At 45.4% G+C, this 20,328-nt stretch overlaps 1 protein-coding gene across 4 annotated transcripts in view; it reads left to right on the forward strand.

The window, feature by feature from the left end:
* The first annotated feature begins 477 nt into the window (after positions 1-477).
* Positions 478-20,328, forward strand: part of NT5C3A (5'-nucleotidase, cytosolic IIIA) — a 548,905-nt gene continuing 529,054 nt past the window's right edge. The window contains exon 1 of one of the 4 annotated variants that reach the window (XM_085607495.1): positions 478-804. In XM_085607495.1, coding sequence (XP_085463621.1) covers positions 664-804 — 141 coding nt within the window. In that variant the 5' untranslated portion in view covers positions 478-663. The remainder of the gene's footprint in view (positions 805-20,328) is intronic. The other 3 variants (XM_085607492.1, XM_085607497.1, XM_085607494.1) reach the window with 3 other exon arrangements.

The raw sequence follows: 20,328 nt of genomic DNA on the forward strand, positions 1-20,328 counted from the left end.
TGATTTCATCGGGGAATAGCAGGGTCATTAACAAAATAAATGTGTTAAAGACATAAAAGAAGGACTGGGTGTAGTTGACTATTTGGAGCCGGTAGTGGTACATGGCTGACACCGAAGCATAGCGTCATATACAGGAACAATATCTTTTCTGTAAAATACAAAAAAATGATGAGACAGAGAACCCGCTACCATAAAGAAAAATTTACGTTCATATTACATACTTTTATTACAAATAAATAACAAGTTTAGTTTCGTAAAATGTGTAATGTTGAAAAACTTGCATAGACGAAAAGAAAGTCACCTTTAAGCTTGTAAAAATGTTTCCTTATTCTGAAAAACGTAACACAAAGTGGGTATTACAAAGGCGTCTCTGCCAGAATAGCCAGTCACCTCACTGAATGTAAAGTCCGTACCACTCTAAAATGGCCGCCACGATCTTACTTTCTGATTCACTCAGCCGAAAGTCAAGCCCTCGGTATACAGTTTCATCTTCTACAACATATCTTGACAGGTGCCGGTGGAACATATGTAAGTTGGGGTAAGCCATGGCCATCTAGCCTGTGACCCATAACAGCTGACCCATAACAGCCCCCACTGCACCGCGACAGTGACCCGGCCAAGAGCTAAGGCACGTCACAGGCGGCAACGTGTGCGGGACAGAGCATGGAGCGGGGACGGGCAGCCCGTCTTGGGGCTTTGGCTGGAGGCGGTGTTTGCGCACTGCTGCTGGGAGGCGTCTTGCTGGTTCAGTTCATCCTGGGATCCAAGAGGCGCACCGGCCGCAAGACAAAAATCATTGAGATGGTGAGTGCTGACCTTCATTCCACCCCCTTACAGCTGTATATCAGACCCCACACAGCAGTGCTCTGAATCGCAACGTGTACATCTGACAAGGGTATCCTGCAGAATCCTCCCAGAATCGATAATGGCCCTGTTAAAAAAATATAAAAAAAAGATTCATGCAACATACATTATTGCTGGAATATGAATTTACCTTTAAAATACAAGAGGCGTTCGGCAAAACGGGTACAGTTGATTTAATTAAACCCTTTGCGCAGTTACAGAAGCAGGTCTGAGGACTGTCTCAAAGTATAATCTGAACAGGGTTTTTATACATTTCTTTGGCTATCAGAATATTTCTGTTGATCCTTTTTTGGTCAAAGAAGCAGGCCTTGTCTGTGGAGTCCTAAATAAGGCCCCTGATAACAATGCTTGTGGGTCTCGACCTTGCATGGACACAGTGAGGGCCAGTGGATAACGTGTCCAGATGTGTTACATGAGGGATGTGTGATCACTGTGTGTGCTGCGTCCTGATTGGCTGTGTGTGCCTAACTTCATGTGGCATCTGACTTAATGGTGTTTTAGGTATGTGCGCACCCCTCTGGCCAAGTGTACTTAACTGGGTCCAATCTCCCTGGACCATTGTGGTGTTGCTGCTCTTATCTGGGTGATGGACCAGAATTTCTTGTTCTCACGTTTGTCTTCTGGCTATCTGCCATCCCACCTGTGACCTGTCAATCAGTAACCTCAGGCCTAGGTCGCATAGTCTGCCTGACCATGTACTTCTGAGTCGGGTTGATGGAGAGTTCATGACAGGTGAATTTGATAATAGTAATGCGATTTTGTTCTTATATACAAATGTATCATCATAAACATTAACACCGATTCTATCAATAGTACCAACATAAAGGTAGGATTTATATTTCGGCAGCCACTATTATTATATGACTACGATGACAGTACTCACTTACATAGAGCACTAACACGGTGTTCGGGAGACATTAACACTTAATTCTTAATCCTAACTGCAAGAGGCTCACTTCGCAGTTAGTACATATTTAAATGCCATTTTAGCAGTAATCGCACAAGAAAATTTAAGCGCACATTATATATTCCATTGCACGTTTTGGTTCAGAAAGTATAGAAATGGTTAGGGTTGTAAACTTGAATGGGCGGAGAGGCAATGACCAGGAATTGGCATTGTAATGTTGCTGGCTGTAGGGGTGTTTCCCTGAGCACCCCTGATATTTGGGCGAATGTGGTTTAATCGAGGTCACCTGAGCCCAGTGTGCTATAAACAGGGCGGTCAGCGTAACGGCAGTGTTTTGCACATACCCAAACTAAGCAAGTGATTATTTGCGCTAGCTGGTGCGTTTGGGACCTAAGTGGTAACCTGGCACCCTGGTGTGAACCAGCACATCCCTGATCAACAAATGGGGGCTCCGGACTGCCTAAGAACACAACAGTTGGTGACGAGGGCTGCTCGCCTACGCGCCCCCACACTGAATGCCTGCCACACTGAACATGTGCTCTGTGCTCGTTCTGCCAGCATCGGGCGTCGGCTGCAGTCGCTGCCTTGGCTGTTTTCTACCACGAAGTGTCTCAACACCATGCTACTTGGCAGGGGTATGGTATGATCCACGCCCGTTGAAGAGGCGCCACTCCCGCGCAGCAGTTCCACTTGCCCACGCCCAGCTGCCACATTTGGAGCCCAGGAAATCCGAATTGGTTCGCAGGCTGGAGGTAAAGTGTGGCACTGGCAAGGAGCATGATCTCACCCATAGCAGCCAGGGAGGGACATCAGATTCATGCATGCCTTATCGTGCCCCTATTTAGTTTCCAATTCACTGTACACACACAGGTGGGCTGTTTAGTGGTGTGCTGCTCTGGGTGTGTCTGCTTGCCTGCCCCAAGGAAGAAGGGAGCCATATTGCCCCCTCCCCCACCACCAAGCAGCGACCCTTGCTCTGACAAGCCTATCTCCCCCAAATTCCGGGGTAAAGCTAGCCTCAGGCTGACCACAGTGGCACGATGTCTTCTGTCCCGGCTATTTAACTTTTTCATAATCTCTAGTGCCCCTTCCTCGCAACCAGCAAAATGGGCCACATGGCTCGACTGCCTTGAAATGTACTATGTCATAGTGGGCCTGGAGGCCGACAGATGCTGCCCCATGCTTCTAAATTTAAGGGTCATTCGAATCTATAAACTCTCTTAAGTTAGTGGCGGAAGCAGGTCCCCCTTTCACCAATGTCACGCTCCAAAGCTGCTTTGACGGCACACTTTGCTCCTCTAGCCAACTTGGATTATGAGTGTTTCCTGCTACAAGAGGCTCAGCAGGCACCCGGGGAATCGGTGGATGAATTATATGCCAGACTCTGAGAACTCACTAGCACCTGCACCCTAAAGAACGAACTTGATGAGCTCTGGGTACAGTTCATATGAGTTTGTTCCTCTGGCAAGTTACGGGAGCAAATTCTACAAGTCTCTGGCATGAGCATGGCGGACATCCTCAAGCTGGGTAGGTCAAAGGAACTTTCAAAGGCTATAGTGGCCCACAAGGAGGTGGCCCTCCAACACAACATCAAGACAGAGCCATCCATCAGGTTACCAGTACACCAAGTCAAACACCAACAGACGTGATCAGCAGCAGTCATCCCAGCACAGCAGGTCATGTCGGTGGTGTGGAGGTGCCACTCTACATGCAGGTAAATTCCCTGCCAAAGGGAGGTAGTGCTCCTCCTGCAGAAAGATGAATCACTATACCAAAGTCTGCCGGTGTGCTCCACTTTAGAAAACACAAAAAAAAGCACCTACCTGCGGAGTGCGTGATGGCAGAGGAGGACGACAACATGGATAATGACACCATGGAAGGCACAGTGCATGTCATACAATCCTGTAAAATTAACCCAGGAACGAAGACCCAGGGGCCCCGGTGCATAATCAAGCTGGATGGCCAGCACATCACAGCCCTAGTAGACACAGGGACCTCCATCAATATCTTGCCCCCATCGTTGCTACAGGCCATGCCCACACTACCAGTTGTCTGCCCCATGGCCACCAGGGTGTACACGTTTGGCACTCACACATGTCTCCTGCTTGCTGGAGTCTTTACCTTGGTCATCGAACATCAGGGCAGGTCAACCAAAGCCAAGATGTATGTCACCAAGAGGGGATCGGACATGCTGCTCAGCTGCCACACTGCCCAACGAATCCAGTTGGTACATTTTGCTTTTGGGATTCATGCCAGTGCAGTAGACTTACGTTCTAGGTGAATTTGAGCACCTATTTAAAGGAATTGGCCCTTAATAAACCAAAAAGTTATTAAACACTGAAAAAAATCATTGAGCACACATCATTAAAAAAGTCCACTGTAAATATAGCACAAGTCCAGTTTCTAGTTGTCACATTCTTGAATCTTTATTACTTCTCTGCCAACATGTGTTTCGTTGCGAAGGCGTATCGCCCACGACTTTGTCAGGGCTAGAAAATGAACAAAATTTCCATTTACACAAGATATCCATAATATTACATTACCACTAGTATCCAACACCTCGTGATGAAATCACACATTATAAAAGTCATTAATTTCCAACAGATACCATATTGGTATACCCGCTGTTGAAACCCTTCAACAATAGTACAGATACATATTTCAATTACAGTACCGTACTCACAAAATATATAAAGAATTATCAATAACACAAAATGTTTTGTAAGGTCCGGTTACCACCAAATCCTCTTGGCACCTCTGTCCTGTCACATAACAACTTTCTCTACCCACATTGAATGACGGCACTACAAACGCCTCAGCTTTGGGATTTACAGCGCAGCTGAAGTGTTTCAGAACATTATCTGAGTAGTGCTAGCTGACTCCAGGGGATATTAAATTCTGGTACACAGCCCCTCCATTGAAGAACATATCCACAGAATGGTGTCCAAGGGCCTTCAGGAGAGTAGGCTTTCTCTCCACCAAGTGGGGAGAAATGTGAATTCCTTAAAGAAGATATGTGTTTCTTCGGCAATTGTTTTACGCAGAGAGAGTCACCCCTGATCCTGCCAAAGTCTGGGACATACAAGCTGCACCTGCACCCAACACAGTCACTGGTTTTTGCAGTTTTTCGGAATGCTGACTTACTGTGGTCATATTATGTGGAATCTCTCACAACTCCCAGAACCACTGAGAGAACTCACTAAAGCCTTAGCCCCCTGGCAATGTAATGCGGAGCAGGAACAGCCGTTCCAGGCTACGAAACAGGCACTATCGGAGGACACTACTGTGTCACATTTTAATCCAGGAAAAGATACCAAACTCTTTATGGATGCCAGCGCAACGCGCCTTGAAGCTGTTATATTCCAGAAACAGCAGTGTGGAAAGTGAGTTACCATGGCCTATGCCAGCAGCTTCTAATCCTGACTAAACAGAAGTATTCCCACATAGAAAAAGCAATACATTGGGGGTGCCATCATTCTATGTGTACCTGTCTGGCCATCCGTTCAGAGTGAACACAGACTACAACCTCTCAATGCATTTTTTAAGGGGTCGGCAGCAAAAACCCTGCCAAGGATTAAGAAATGGGTCCTCCAGTTGCAAGACTACAATTTCTCAGTCGAGTACAAGCCAGGGTCTCACAATACAGTGGACTATTGGTAGAGACACGCATGGTCAGCCACTCCTCAAGAAACTAAGGAAGCTATGGATACGAAGGATTATTTAAAAATGGTTGTGGAGTAATGTCGCCCTCTACCCATCTCCCTAGCTGGCATTATTGAGGTGACGGGACTGATGACTGCCTCCAGTCCACCATCGCTGCCACCCGCTCTAGGAAATGGGTCAACATACTTGCCAACTTGGCACACAACACAGCAGCGGCCTGATACACATTCCAATCCTTGCATAAAGTGAGGGGTGAGCTCACGGTGACTGCAGATGGATGCCTCCTCTGGGGACCTCATTTGGTAATACTGTCCCGTTTGACACATGATGGAAGCTCTTGCCCATGGGTCACACCAAGGAATCATCCGAACCAAGAATAGTCTGCGCAGTAAGTTGTAGTTCCCCAGCCTGGATGATATGGTTGAATGTGATTATGCCTAGGAGCAGGCAGTCCTAACCCTCCGCCGCCCATAATCCCTGAGCTAATCTTGGAAACCAATGGCACCGTGCCAGTGTGGATTTTGGCAGCCTTCCTGATGGTCGTTACCTGCTGTCATCATTGATGATTTTTCTGAATACCCAGAAGTGAAATTCATAGCATCTACATCCGTGGAGAAAACCATATCAAAGTTTCAAAAAGTCATGGCCACTCATAGTCGGATAAAAGAATTACGTACGGGCAATAGTCCCCCTTTCAATAGCCAGGAGGTGGCTAGCTATTTGTTGTCAAGGAACACCAAGCATCGCTAAATCTCTCCTTGTTGACCCCAGGCAAATGGTGATGCCAAGTGTTTCATGCGAACCATCAACAAGGTAATCCAGATTGCTCAAGCGGAGCAACAAAATATGAAAATGGCTGTCTATACGTTTCCAAAAGACTACTGACTCGCACCTCACCCCACCACTGGGGTAGCTCCCAGTATCCTCTGTTTCGGACAAAGGGTGTAAAACTAAATGCCACACCCTCCTCGGTTGGAGAGCACCCCAGCCAGTTACAGACTGGCCCCATCTTGGAGACGCACACAAAACCAAAAGATTTCCCAATGCAGGCGGGCTACGGTCTATAACATCCAAATCAATAACATGATGCTGGTACAAGATCACCACCTCTCGGAAGCAAATTCCGCCTGCCTTTTGAGTGTTTCCCATGGCAAGTCACGAGGATCCAAGGGACGATGGTAACGGCTATTAGTGGTCAGTTAACTGTAACTCGAACCATAACTCGAACTGTAACCATGAGGCACCTGTTGGCCCATCAAGGTGTGCTGTAACGCCTATGGGGTGCACGGAGAGATCATCCCCACCTGACGCTGCAGTAGATGAATTTGACTGAGCAGGATTACCTCCCTTAGTTTCAGAAGTGCCTTAGGACTTTGGTCCGAGCCCCAAGCCACTGACCACAGACTCCTCTACAATAGAGGACTCTGGGTGTGGTTTATCAAGATATAACCTCAGACGGAACCCTACTCCTTCACAGCAATTTCAGAATTATGTGGTTAGACCACTGCAGGTTGTTTGGGGTGGTCTCGCCAGATGGCACAAGGAACGTTCCAAGAATTCTGTGTTTTGTGTGTTAATAATGTGTTTTTTTGGAAGTTAAGGAGGAATGTAATGTTGATGGCCGTAGGGGTGTTTCCTTGAGCACCCCTGATAGTTTGGGCAATTGTGATTTGATCCAAGGTCACCTGACCCCTGTGTATAATAAACGGGCGGTGCCCCATCAGAACTAAGCGTGTGATTATTTGTGCTAGCCATTGCGTGCACCGCCTAAGTGGTAAGCCAGTGCCCCGGTATGAGCCAGCATGGCCCAATCACCATAAAGGGAGTCGGAACTGCCCAAGAACACAACAGCCATCTATCCTGCTGCGCAAACTGCATGTCCCTACCACTAGGGCCTTTTTAACAATGTCTTTCTTGGAATGTAACATACAAAACATATCAGCAGTAGTGGTAATGTTAACATTACAAATGCACAAAAATGTGACATGCTTTGATACAAACACAACTGTGGACGGGCCAAGTTTTAGCTGGTTATCCAACACAGTAGTGCCTGGCACCACAAGGGTTTTTAAAAGAACCCTCACGCACCAACCCAGTTGGTGTCATGTTTCATCATCGGGTTCCCAGCTGAGTAGCCGAATGCTACTCAGCTGTGCTGAGATACCTGATTACAGTGGAGCTGTTTTTTTGTGTGTAGTTGTGGTGAAGTGGTGAAATATAAAAATACCTCTGGGTTTGTAACTGATAGTTACTTTATTCCCAGCGGCTCAGGGTATGTTTAAAAACAATGAGTGGATAATAAATGAGACTAATAAATGTGTCTTAATTATCACTGGTCGACATGTTTCAGCCCTTTTGATAGATTTAATGGGGCTTTCTTCAGGACCTCTCTCACATAAAAGGTTAAAGTGCAAAAAAGTGAAAAAAGTGAATGGTAAAAATTGAAACCACGTTAATATGCATTTAAATACACACGCTAAGGTGTGCTGTATGCTGTGTGGACTAACTGTAATAAGCGTCCACCTCTTTGCGTATTCGTTGAATAACGAGAAGGCAGATCAGATCTGATCCCGGGAGGGGTTAGCCCCTGTAGCGCACTTTGGTCGAAGAGCTCGCCCGCTGTATAACCTACTCCGTCTCCTCAGGAACATGTTTCTTTGACATGGCACATGACCAACTTGGCTTCAGCTTTGCTAAAGATATGCCCTTCAAAACTAAGTGTTATAACTAGATGGACCTGTGAGCATAAGCTACATTTAAATGAGGCCCTCTTGCTCACCCGACCAGCTCTGAGAACTGAGACTATTTTATTGGTATAAAATTGTTGGGAAGTCGGAATATATGTGAAAACTACATAGTAACAACAAGTCCTGGACATCCGGTCACCCATGGTTATTAATGACAGGTTGTGAGCAATATGAACAGGGAGGTGTAAGAATATCGTCCAGTGAGATGCAAACCCATAACATCAGAGTGTCTCAGTCCCTTATATGATTCCGCTGGGCAACGCTGACTTTTTGACGGACAGCAGATTGCGTTCTGGGACCTGTACATTTCCTCCCAGCAAACAAAGTGTTGGTTAATAAGACTGGAATGTGTAAAGGTTTCATACACGTGAGACTGATTGCCAGCAGTGGAAACATCTGTACCACTGTGTATAGACTCCCTGCATATGTGTATGTGCAGACCATACCTGTGTTTTGTAACTCCCTGATATTCCTTGACTGCAAATCCTTCACGCATGCATACGTTTGTGTATATCACACATCTACTTGCATTTAGACTCTTTTGCTTACCTTTGTTGAGTCTCCCATTGACCTGTGGGCGTGGATCTCTATATGTTTATATACTCAGAGCCCATTCTCTCTTGCAGCAAACCTTTTAAAGCCTTAACTGTGGCTGTGAAGCACAGGACTCTCTGGGTCGGTGGACTGATGCTTTCCCAGAGACTGTGCTTTGCTTGTTCAAATGATGCTACTGTATTCATTCTCTCCACTGAATTTCTCAGAGGCTTTCCTGTTGCTGATCGATTCCACAGCCTGGATTGCTATTGATTACTCTCTTGTTTCAGGTAATGCTCAATCAGGACTACTTTCCGCAGTTTGAGCATTGGAATGTATAGTATTAATCTTTCTGCCCAGAAAGGTCTTCTGGTGGTTCCTAGTCACCGAAATCTTGGAATGGATTAATTTTCATGGTATCGTCTATGACTGATACCATTATTTTTGTATTTCATTATTGGATTTCGACAAGTTAACAGCAGTGCAAGCCTATCCCCACTTTCAACAACATTGTTGTAATTTTGTAACACAAAATCCACTGTTCTGTCACAAAACTTACATCAATTCAGCATCATGCATATGCAGTGCATATCTTACCCAGAGGAACACAGTCTTTAGCTTTGGAGGTTGCTGCAAGTCCAAAACCAACCCTGGTCAGAGAGGAGGGGCATGCAAGAGCATAACATGTGCTTAGTTACATCCACTACCACTGCTTAACATTGTAGTTTCTGGTTACAGGTTTTGTCTCTGCTTCCGAAGTAAGTAGGAGCTCTATTGTATGTGGTCAGGGTGATTTCGTATAATTTTTTAGGTCTCGGCTGGCGATAGCAGCACTCATGCGCTGCTCTCGGCATTCAAGAGCTTCTTGAAATCAATACGGTTGAGGAAGGGGACTTGAAGCCCCGCCCTCTCTTCCCATTGGCTCGTGTCATAGCTTAGGCTAGATGCTGGCATTCTATTGTTAAAGAGGCTTTTTAGTCCCTCCTTGTTGCCGCCCTGTCCACTTTTGGCCCCGCCCATCGGACTGGATCTTTTACTGGCGGCAGTACACACACTCCTTTAATTATTAGCTAGGCACTTTTTTCCCCATTATTGTAATGTGTTGCAATAACAATCGGACGCGCTTTTTGCCCTCGGGGTGAAAACAAAAATCTTACCTCTGCATAAGTGCCACTCGTCACTGCTTTCGAGGTAACTTCAAGGAGACTCGTTATAGTTCTTTCAGTCTCATCATTTCAGAACGGAAGCATTTTCAATGTTATATACAAGGAAGCTGTAGTTGTTGCTGATTTATCTTACACAAACAACAACCATTGACAAAGCCAATAGCCCTGGTTTGCTGTAGGTGTAATGTTACTTGCTTTATCAGTATTATATATCTGTATGCAATGACAGAAGCAGCAAAATACAAGTTGTCGTACACGTCCACCAGCAAGGCTCCGTTTAATGGCGCTGTGCGTCTTAATCTCCATGTCTGTCCAGCTGCAGGGTTGACTGTCGCGTTACAACCAGAACAGCAGAAATTGGAATTTGAGAACCATGATTGAATCTCGGCGGGCTCAAAATCCTGTGATTCTGGGCACTTCACTTCTCCCCGTGCCTCAAAACATGAATGTGATCTTGTGTAATTTAACCGGTGCTCATGCACAGTGATCCAATATCTTTGTGTGGAGTTCGCGCTATATAAAACTGCACTAAACGCTACTGCATCATGGTTTTACATTTGTTTTCATCTTGTTACTTAGAGGAGTCGAGAGAAATGCTGCGCATGGGCGGCCTGCTGTGCCACTTCTTTTCAATCTCCTAGTACTTGGGCTGGCTTCTCAGGCGTCTCTCCCGGCCCCAGCTGCACGAAAAACCTCTTGTGTGACTTCGCAAGTAGCCGCTCTTCCTCACACTTTTCAGGTTACTGCTGCTGCACTTTGACTCCAGGGAGCACTTCAGCTGCATGCCGCAGATCCTCTGCTGCCCCCCCTCCTACCCCACTGCCGGAGTCTTTAATGGTGCACTTGTATGTGCCCCCGACCGAGGCTAACAGAGGGCACCTTGGCCCCTGCACTGCAGTGGTTCGTAATCCTCGAAAGCGTTTGCCTCGAGTTTAACTGCAAACGTGAAGCACTCTTCATAATTTCACCACGCAGTACGCTGTTTATTTGCAGTCTGCACCCATTATTGTGTGCCCTTGTGCTTGTGCAAATTATCAAAGCAGTGCTTTCATTTAGCTACATAAATGCAAACATTCCGATTTTAAAACGCAACTGCCACTTTAATTTCAGGCGCCATTTACGGGTGCTTCTTGTTGTACATGTTTTGTGTTTAACGCACTATTCATTTATTTATAGCCTGTAAGATTTATTGCTCAATGTTTCTCATTTTTGTGCTGGAATGAGGGGAAAATGACATAATTGGCGTTAGTTTAACCCCAAAGCGCAGCGGCAGGGCTGTTTCAGAGGTCTCCCTTCTGTTGCTCTTCCCCGCACATCTATGCTTTTATGGCTCTCTCGCCAGTGTGCCTCTCTGCTCCGTGCACCTCCCCCACATGACGGATCTGGCATGCTGTCCTGCTCCTCTGTATTCTTTCTGCTCTGCCACACTTTTCACACACAACAGCTATTTATTTTCTCACTTGAGCGCCTGCCGAGCTGGGCCGCTTTGGTTCGCTAGGTGGCTCTTTTCCGTAAATGAGCTCCCTGACGAGATTTATGGCTGCGTCTGCTACTCCACCCTCCTACAGTGAGCCATTAGACTTCACATGTAATGTAACCAGGGCAGTGTCATAAACCCAGCACACTAGCAGATCATCACTTTGTATTTAGATTACTGTGCACTTTGTATGTCTGAGTTCTAATCCTCTTTCAAGAAACCTGTTTAGAGTTTGCATTTTTAAACATTTGAAATGCTGCTGAAGCCTTGTTCATTAAATCTGCATTCACCTCCTAAATTATGTTTAAAAAGTTATTTATTTTCCAAGTCATGGGCAAGGGATGGTTTAAAGTGCTGCATCCAAATTTTAATATCACCTGACACCCTTTATTTAAGTACTCTTTCTGACAGCATCTCCAGGATCTGTGTTTGTTTATTTTTTGGAAATGTTGTGGCGGTTTCTGTCTGGTAACTTTGCATCCAACAACTTACTAAGGCTAAAACAGGCCATGCAAACAGATATCATTTTGACAGTCCTCCTGCAGCTGTTTTTACCGTTATTCATAAAGGATAATAAAGTGCATTCAATATAGCCTTTGCACATACGTGCACATTAATCATTGCCACCTAATTACACTCCTCTAAATACCAGATAAATACATCCCACATAAAACCACTATGCCACACAGCAACCATCCGTACAAATACACTCCTCACCATGCCACATATTTCACTCAAAATACCACACAGTTCCACGCCACGCAATTCAGCTCCACACATTTCCATTCTGCACCACATAATTCAACAACAAACCACATAATTCAAATCAACACACTTACACAACAAATGCATCCAATCCACACCTCAAAATTCAACATCATGTCACACAATTCAACAGCTCACCACATAATTAAATTCCACTACATACCACGCCACAAGACAACATACCAATACATATATTTACACTCCATAACTCTCAATCCCATTCTACATAATTCCAGCTAATTTAATACCACATAATTACTATCCACATAATTCCACTACACAAATAAACACACACACAGTTCCACCCCACACAGTTCCACCCCACACAATTCCACAACTAACAAGTTCAATCCAATCCATATAATTAAACTCCACACTACATACATCCACTCCATAAACAAAAGACATTGTCATTTACAACCCCATTAACTCCAACTTTCATTAATGGGAGACCAATTGCATTGCAAATGCTTGTGTTTTTGTACTTTGTGGCAGATCTGCTCCACTGTATCTCTTGGGGCTCTAGAAACAAATTTGGTGGTGAAGAGTAAATTGTATTTTTCTTGACAACTTTTTAATTACAAAGTTCTTGTCTTTAATGGCCTGTAATTCCCATAGTTGAAAAAACAAGCATTTACCCTGCAATAGGTCTTGCATTTCGCGAGTTTGAGCTATTGGCAAGTGGGTTGCTGGATGCTGTTGGCGTAGGAGTGGTTGGTCATAAGAACTTGCAGGAGACACATGTGAACTCTCGTTCAACGTTGTGTGGTGCAATGTGGCAGCAGTGCGGTGAGCGGCAGCCAGGCCTGAAAACACAGAGGAGTGTAGCACAGTAGCCGGGCTTGGGACAGAACCAGGGTCCCTGGTGCTGGCCACGGTGCAGGTGCAGATAGGCGCAGCTGTGCCTGCTGCACGCATCCTTTCATCCGTTTTGCAGCTGCCATTAAGTAGTTCGTGGGAAAGAGGAGGAGTGCAGGGTGCCGTGGGCGGGAAACAGAAACCAGTTATGTCACTTCCTGTACGATGGATGATCGGAAATCCGGTGATGTCCCTTTCTGTGCAGATGGTTGATAGGAAATTAAGTTCTCTTTGTAGGTTTCTTCTATTGCCTAGATATAAGCCCTCATTTATTCCTCCTGCTTGCATTGCAGTATAGCAGGTTCAACATTCACACTACACATATAGCCAGCGTACCTTTGTGCATGACGGCGTTTACATGCATGAGCACATTGAAGCTTGGTACAATCAGACTACAGCATTAGTTCTGTATTGAAGAGATAAAAGGTGGAGAGATTGCGGCTCTTCTCGAGAGTACATATGGAAAGAAACTGTTTCCAAAGCCTGTGTTCCATACGTTTTATCTTGAGTAAAACAGATGCAGGCCATGGAACTGCTAAGCTCGGCGTTTCATTATTGCAAAATATTCAAGATCAGGATTGACTGAAAACTGGTAAATATAAAACTTTAGATCACTTTGCAATTAACACGACGGTGTCTTATTACAATGAGTGCTTGGCGCTGTACCCGTGTGCGCTGCACTGTAATGGCATTCTTGTAAAAAAAACATCGCTGGGGTAAAAATCTTTGACAACAGGGCACATAATTTGACAGATTAATTTCCCCTTCTTACTACCATACTCCCGTCGGTGCACTGTAGTCACCAGCAAGCCACTTTCGTCCTCATGAGAAGGAATGACAACAGCTGTTTCACCAACTCTCTGAGGAATACGGCTGGGTTTGGCAGGTACCATGCATGCAGTCGGTACAACTCGCAAAAAAAAAGCATTACAAATACAATAGGTCTTGCCTTTCATTAAGTTAAAGCCATTTGCTTTGCTATACAATACCATTAGCAAAGCAAATGGCTTTAACTTAATCAAAGGCGAGACCTATTGCATTTTCAATGCTTGTTACTTCTAGCTTAGTGACCTATTCTTCCTAAACTGATCCACCCATACCCTTCCCACCTCTTTGTCGAGTTAATGTAATAACATCTGATGCCACTTTGGCCCATTTACACAGGCCACGTAGCCAACTTTCTACATCCAGTGATTTTCTGGCTTTCCATACTGTTGCATTGTGCCGTTTAAACAATACGAGAACTTAATTTATAAACCTGCACAGATATTTGTTCCCTTTTGGTCTCGGCATTAGGCACAGCAAACACAGTTCCAGTGTACTGGGTATTGTCTGATCTAGCAGTTCGGGCACTGTTTACATCACTGTCTCCCATGTCTGATATAACCCTGGACATTCCTAGACCATATGGTAGAAGCCAGCTTTGCGTTGTTGGCATCTCAGGCATTCTGAGGATGCTCCCTCAACATTTGGTGTATGCGTTTCAGGGTGAGGCTTGTCTGGTGTAAGTAGTTGAATTGTGTGTATTGAATTCGGATTCAGAAATACTCTTTTGAGTTGTCCTGTTATTTTCTTCCACTTATTTTTTATTTGCCTCTCATTACTGGGTGAGCAGTGTAGTTCTCTGTGATGGTTTTCCTACCAGTGCCAGGTGATAATCGCCCCTGCAGAGGAGCAGATGTCGCCAGCTCCAATTGACACTTTCTCTACTGGGTACCTACTGCATGTTGTATTTGTCGCGCCTTCCGAATCCGAGTCCTCAGGGCTGTGTCGATGCTCTATGGGGGCCCACCTCTGAATCGACCCAAGTCTGGCGCATATAGAAATACACAGACTCTTGGGGCAATTGAGCGGGGGAAGGAAAGGATGGGGACTGCAGGGAGGGAGACCTGTGTGAAGAAACAATATAAATACCGAACCGCTGTATCTTTCTTCTTACTTCCCACTACACCTAACCCCTCTATTTCTCCTTTATCCTACCTGCAAAGAAAAAGATGGATGGCTCTGAGCATAGTCCGAGAGAAACCAATGGGGTATTGAAGGAGGCAAGCCAGGAGTAATCCGGACCGGTAACCAGGTGTCACTACTACCTTTCTTCCTCCGGAATGCTTAAGTGTTGGTTCCTGAGTAAAATGCAAAAAAGGAGGAAAACAAAACTACCGCACAACAAAGCGCTCTACTGTATAGCATATATCTGAGAACTCTCGTTTTGCTTATATGGCCACACCTGGCGGTTTGTATCTAAGGGAGCTCTGAGTTCAAAGCCACAAGTCACAATAGTTGCGTGTTTATCAAGCACCCACACCTTCCTTTTTTAACTGAACAAAGGTGATATTGCAGGAACGATAGCCCCTTTACACCAATTCAATCCATAGATCTGGAAGTGTGTTTTTTCCATTGTTCGAAAGTCACTTCACACACCCACTTTCACTGATATAAGACATCACTCTAAATGCTTGTCTTTTCCACGGTTCGATAGGCACCGCACACTTCCACGCACACTGACTAAATGCGCAAATGTGAATGCGTATCTTTCCCAAAGTACGAAAAGGCACTACACACTTCCACGCTCACTGACGAAATGCGCAAATGTGAGTGCGTATCTTTCCCACAGTACGAATGGCACAGCACACACACCCACGCTCACTGGTTAAAGGCGTAGACCCGGATGTGTGTCAATCGCGGGCACTATACCCTCCCTGCATAAATGACCACGTCTGGCCGTTTTCCAACAGGGAGAATGTTGCCCAAGCGCCTCTACGGGCGACAACTCTCCTCTGCATGTAACGGCTAAGGAAGCGCGTTACCGCCAACAGAGGAGATAGCGTGACCTGGGATGTCCGTCACCGGACCGGAGCAAGGATCTGGCGGTCCCAAGAGTTTGCACTCCAGAACCCTCTTACCGCTTTAGTGAAGAAGCCGGAGTTCCGATCTGCGCGGAAACAGACCACGGAGAGGAATAATCGGCAACGCCGCCCGGGGCTCCAGCCGCTTTGTTCCTGTTTTAGGCTCCGCCCCTGCGTTACGCACGCCACGCCCCGCTAAGGATTCTGGGGACTCTAGTTCCTGGCCGGAAATAAGCTTTTACAGCTAGCGTTACAACCGGCCAGGGAATCGTGACAGTATTACACTGTATGCTATAGAGTGTCAACCAACTATACAGTATGTATCATGTATATCTTGGAATGTATGAAGTCTCCTCTCTGTAAGTATAGTGGCAACTTGTGTAAGGGGCCCTCCAGGATTTCTTATCATTTGTCAACGTAATACTTTTTAGTTCGGGTACTGCCTGCAACAATAGCATTGGGGCATATGGGGGGTGATCCGCCAGAATTTTCTCACTACCAACATACGGGCTGTCTCCTTGGGCAGTTTTCCGTAGAGGCGTATTCTCCAGGACACGATAGATTTGTCAATAAATACACGTGCTACGACATCTCTCACTCCGCAGGGACCATCTGTCAGCTAGTGCATCGGCCATTGTAATTGTTTCACACCAAAGTACATTTCATAATTGAGACAACTCTTTTCTTTCCATGTCCCCATATTAAATCCGATAGGAGACTTTGAAGACCCTTTAATATGGATTTTGGGAGGAATATCGTCAACATAGCAAAGAAGTATAACAGCCTAGGTAGTATCCATATTTTAACTATCGCCATCATCAGACCCATAGGGGAGAGTGGTAGAGCGGTCCAAAATGGAATAGAGCAAGGTATTGATGTGAGAGCTCTACCCAGATTGCCTTTTGCAAGCTCTGTATCTGTGTGGTATATTTGAACTCCCAAGGATTTAATTGTGTTGGTGCGCTATTCTAACCTACTCCATAGTGCGAGACCACTGTAAGTATTGGGTATCTGTCTCAAATGCCGAAGACTGGATTTGGTCCAGTTGATTTTAATTTCTGATGGTGCTCTGAAGATCTAGGTCTCTATTAGTTTTGAAAGGGACTCACACATGTTGGGAAAGTAAATCAGTGCATCATCAGCATATAATGGTATCACCTGCCACCTCCCAAATGCTTTTATTCCCCAGCCCAGGGCTCTCATACGCAGCATGCACGCCAAGGGTTCCATGGCCAAAGCAAATATTAGCAAGGAGAGAGAGGGCATCCCTACCGAGTTCCCTTGCATATTTCAAACCGGTCAGAGATGGTCTGACTCTAATCCTTATTCTAGCCAGTAATCAATTTTACATAGCGTTCTCATCCAGCTAAAGAATTTTGGGCCCATTCTCTTGAGGCCTGCTAATTGAGTGTTTTAAATGCCTTTTCAATATCAAGGGATACAACCAGTCAGTTCTCAGTGGCCTCTTCACTTGTCCTTATCAGGCAGTAAATGTTTAGAAAATTGTTACTTTCAGGTATGAAACCATTTTGGTCCACGTGGAACTGGGACCAGACGCAAAGTATCAGTATATTTGCTGTATTTTCTCTAGTATAATCTAGGTTAGGAAAGAGAGAGGCTGGTTAGACTGCATGTCGGAGGGCTCTTGCTAAGGCGACACTACTATCCGTGTTTCCCTGAGGGATTTCAGGAGCAGATCTGCTACCCTTGCTTCCTCATACATGTGACACTGTTTCATTGTTATCTGTGCACTGTACATTGAATAAAATTCAATAGGAAGCCTATCTATTGCTGGGTTTAATTTCTTGCCATATGACCTATGGCTGTACGAATCTCCTCCACCAGGTGGGGCCTCTCCAGTTCACTATGAGTGAGTCAATTTGGGGTGATGGGGTTTAGTTTTTATTTTTATTCTTATTCTTTTTATTTAAGCAAAGTGAAACAAAATACAATTAACAAAATCAGTGCACATTTAGTACCATGTTACTTGTTGTGGGGCTCGCACCGTGATATCATATCCCTATTGGCAAGATCATATAGATTTAGGACATTACCGATCCTTTCCTCGGGACCCCATCCCCAGGATTTCTCAAATTGGTTTCTTTGCCCTGGTGGGTGTATTTGTGCACATATCGTGCCTCGATACTCATTCCACCTCCCCCAAACATTTGACCATTTGCCAGGGCAGCCCCTACTTTCATATATGGTTTTTTCAGCCACCATGCTCCAGTCCATGTCACTTTTCCAATCATTTAGACTAGGCGCCAATGGGGCTTTTCATAATCTAGCAATATTTTGTTTAGCTACAATAAATCCCAGTGTCACCCAGAGGCTGTCTTTACTAGTAAGATTGGTTTCACTCCAAATATTCAAAAGACACCACTGTGCTGACCTCTATGTAGTTATAGGGTGAATCTCACGCATAGAAAAGATAACTCCCTCCCAGTATACTTGCACTTCTGGACAATCCCATATGGTGTGGAGGAAGGTGGCCTCTTGCCCCCACCCCCTGGCGTCAGATGTATGATCTGTGGACTACTTTCAATTGTACACGCCTAAAACGTGAGTGGATCGCCATCTCCCTGGGTGAAGTTGAGCGTCCAACCAATCCTTATCTTCTATATGACTTAGGTCTTTTTCCCAGTGGATGCGGTGGGCGAGCAAGGAATCTAGAGAGTTATTCATGAGCTTATGATAAACCAATGATATCGCCTTTTTTCCAAACAGTCATCTAATGACCTGTCTTCTAACTGCGAGGAGTCTGGAAGTTCCTCTCCCTTTATCAGCTCTGCCCTCATTGCATGTCTAACTTGCAGGTATCTGAAGGTCTCGGAGGTAGCTAGCTGATATTCTTGTTGTAATGTCACGAAAGGTTTCACATCTCCCCCCACCCACAGGTCTCCAACCTCGAGATGCCAATCAAGTCCCACCTCTTCAAGCCGCTTTGCTTTACCAGAAGTCCCAAATGTGCAGTATCCCACAGTGGTCTCATCTTTGTGGGCTTATTCCTCCACCCCAGGGCTGTGAGCGCCTCTTTACAAACCTGTAGTGTAGTGTAGTGGAGGTTGGCTCAAAAAAGAAGTCCACCCTGCCCCTTCCATAAATGGCCCTTAAGTATCCACCTGGTTGCATGTTATGACGATCCATTTTATAGGCTGGGTCATCCTGGGGGTAGTGCACCCAATGATTTACCACTGTCAGCTGAGCCGCCCAATGGTACATTTGTAAGGCAGGGAGTGCCACTCCTCCATCGTACCACCCTCTTGTCAGTTTCTGCAGGGAGATCATTGGGGAGCTGCCATCCAACAGGAGTAATCGCATAACTGTTTCAATTGCTTGGAAGTATGCTTGGGAGATCTGGTAGGGGGAGTTATGCAGTACATAGAGAGAACGCGGCTGGGCCATCATTTTAAAAAGTGAGGCTCTAACCAAAAGAGAAGAGAAGGAGAGTTATCTTCAGTGCTGCACATCGCTGTGCAAGCAACAGAGCGGAGGTTCTAAGTTCCGATCGTAAACATTTCTATGATCTCTGGTAACATATATGCCTAAGTATTTAAACCCTTCCATCTGAACAGGTATTGCACATCCTCTAGGTAAGTCCGGCGGGGCTCCTGAGATCACATACAGCACTGGCTTCTCCCAATTTATTGTATACCCAGAGTATTTCCGATAGAGCTCGAATTTATGCAGGATCCTGGGCAATGTGGTTTCTTGAATGTACGGGGGCATTTGATCTGTGGTTGCTGGGGTGTGGTCTGCGTATAATGTGTTGTAATAGTTAGCAAAAGCTGTGTTTGTCTTCTTTTGAGTTGGCCATCGTACCTGCTGATGGTCTAAAAGCACCTATCGGGCCCATGCCAGTTCCTCCTTCAATAGCCATGCCACCAGCCTGCCAGTTCTCTCCCTGTCTCTGTGGTGCAAGGCTATGTATTCTCTTTAGTAGATTTTCCCCAACCTATTGGTTAGTTTTGTATGTTGCTGTCTGAGCTCGCAGAGGTGTACCACTTGCTAAGTCATCAGTATCACTGCTTCATTAAGGCGCATGTCATGTTCGACTTCTAGAATGTTTCAGAGTAAGGACCATTTCACTCCCCATGTTGTGTTAACACAAGGTCCTCATGCAACTGCTTTGCATGTTTCCTATTCAGTCGCCCTTGAAGAGGTCTATCCTTCGTTCTTGCTGAAATATTGTGAAGTGTGTGTTATATAGTTTCATGGAACGGCATATTGTGTAACGCCTCCTTTCACAACTTCCAGGTCGGTATTCTAGCTTTTCATTTGGCCCATAATAGCACTATTTTTAGTGGACAATGACCTGATATGGTGCGGTCCAGGTATTCAGAGTCAGTGTTTCGCAATCCAGTATTTTGCTGCAGATAAACAGATTTAGTTGTGTGTGGAGATGGTGTACTGGAGAACAAAATGAGTGTTCTCTATGGGTGGGGTGCGTCAATCTTCACACATTATGCACCATCCTACTCTTTGTCTAGCGCTGGAACTG

Source organism: Triturus cristatus, chromosome 5_2, assembly GCF_964204655.1.
Source record: "Triturus cristatus chromosome 5_2, aTriCri1.1, whole genome shotgun sequence".
NCBI lineage: Eukaryota > Metazoa > Chordata > Amphibia > Caudata > Salamandridae > Triturus > Triturus cristatus.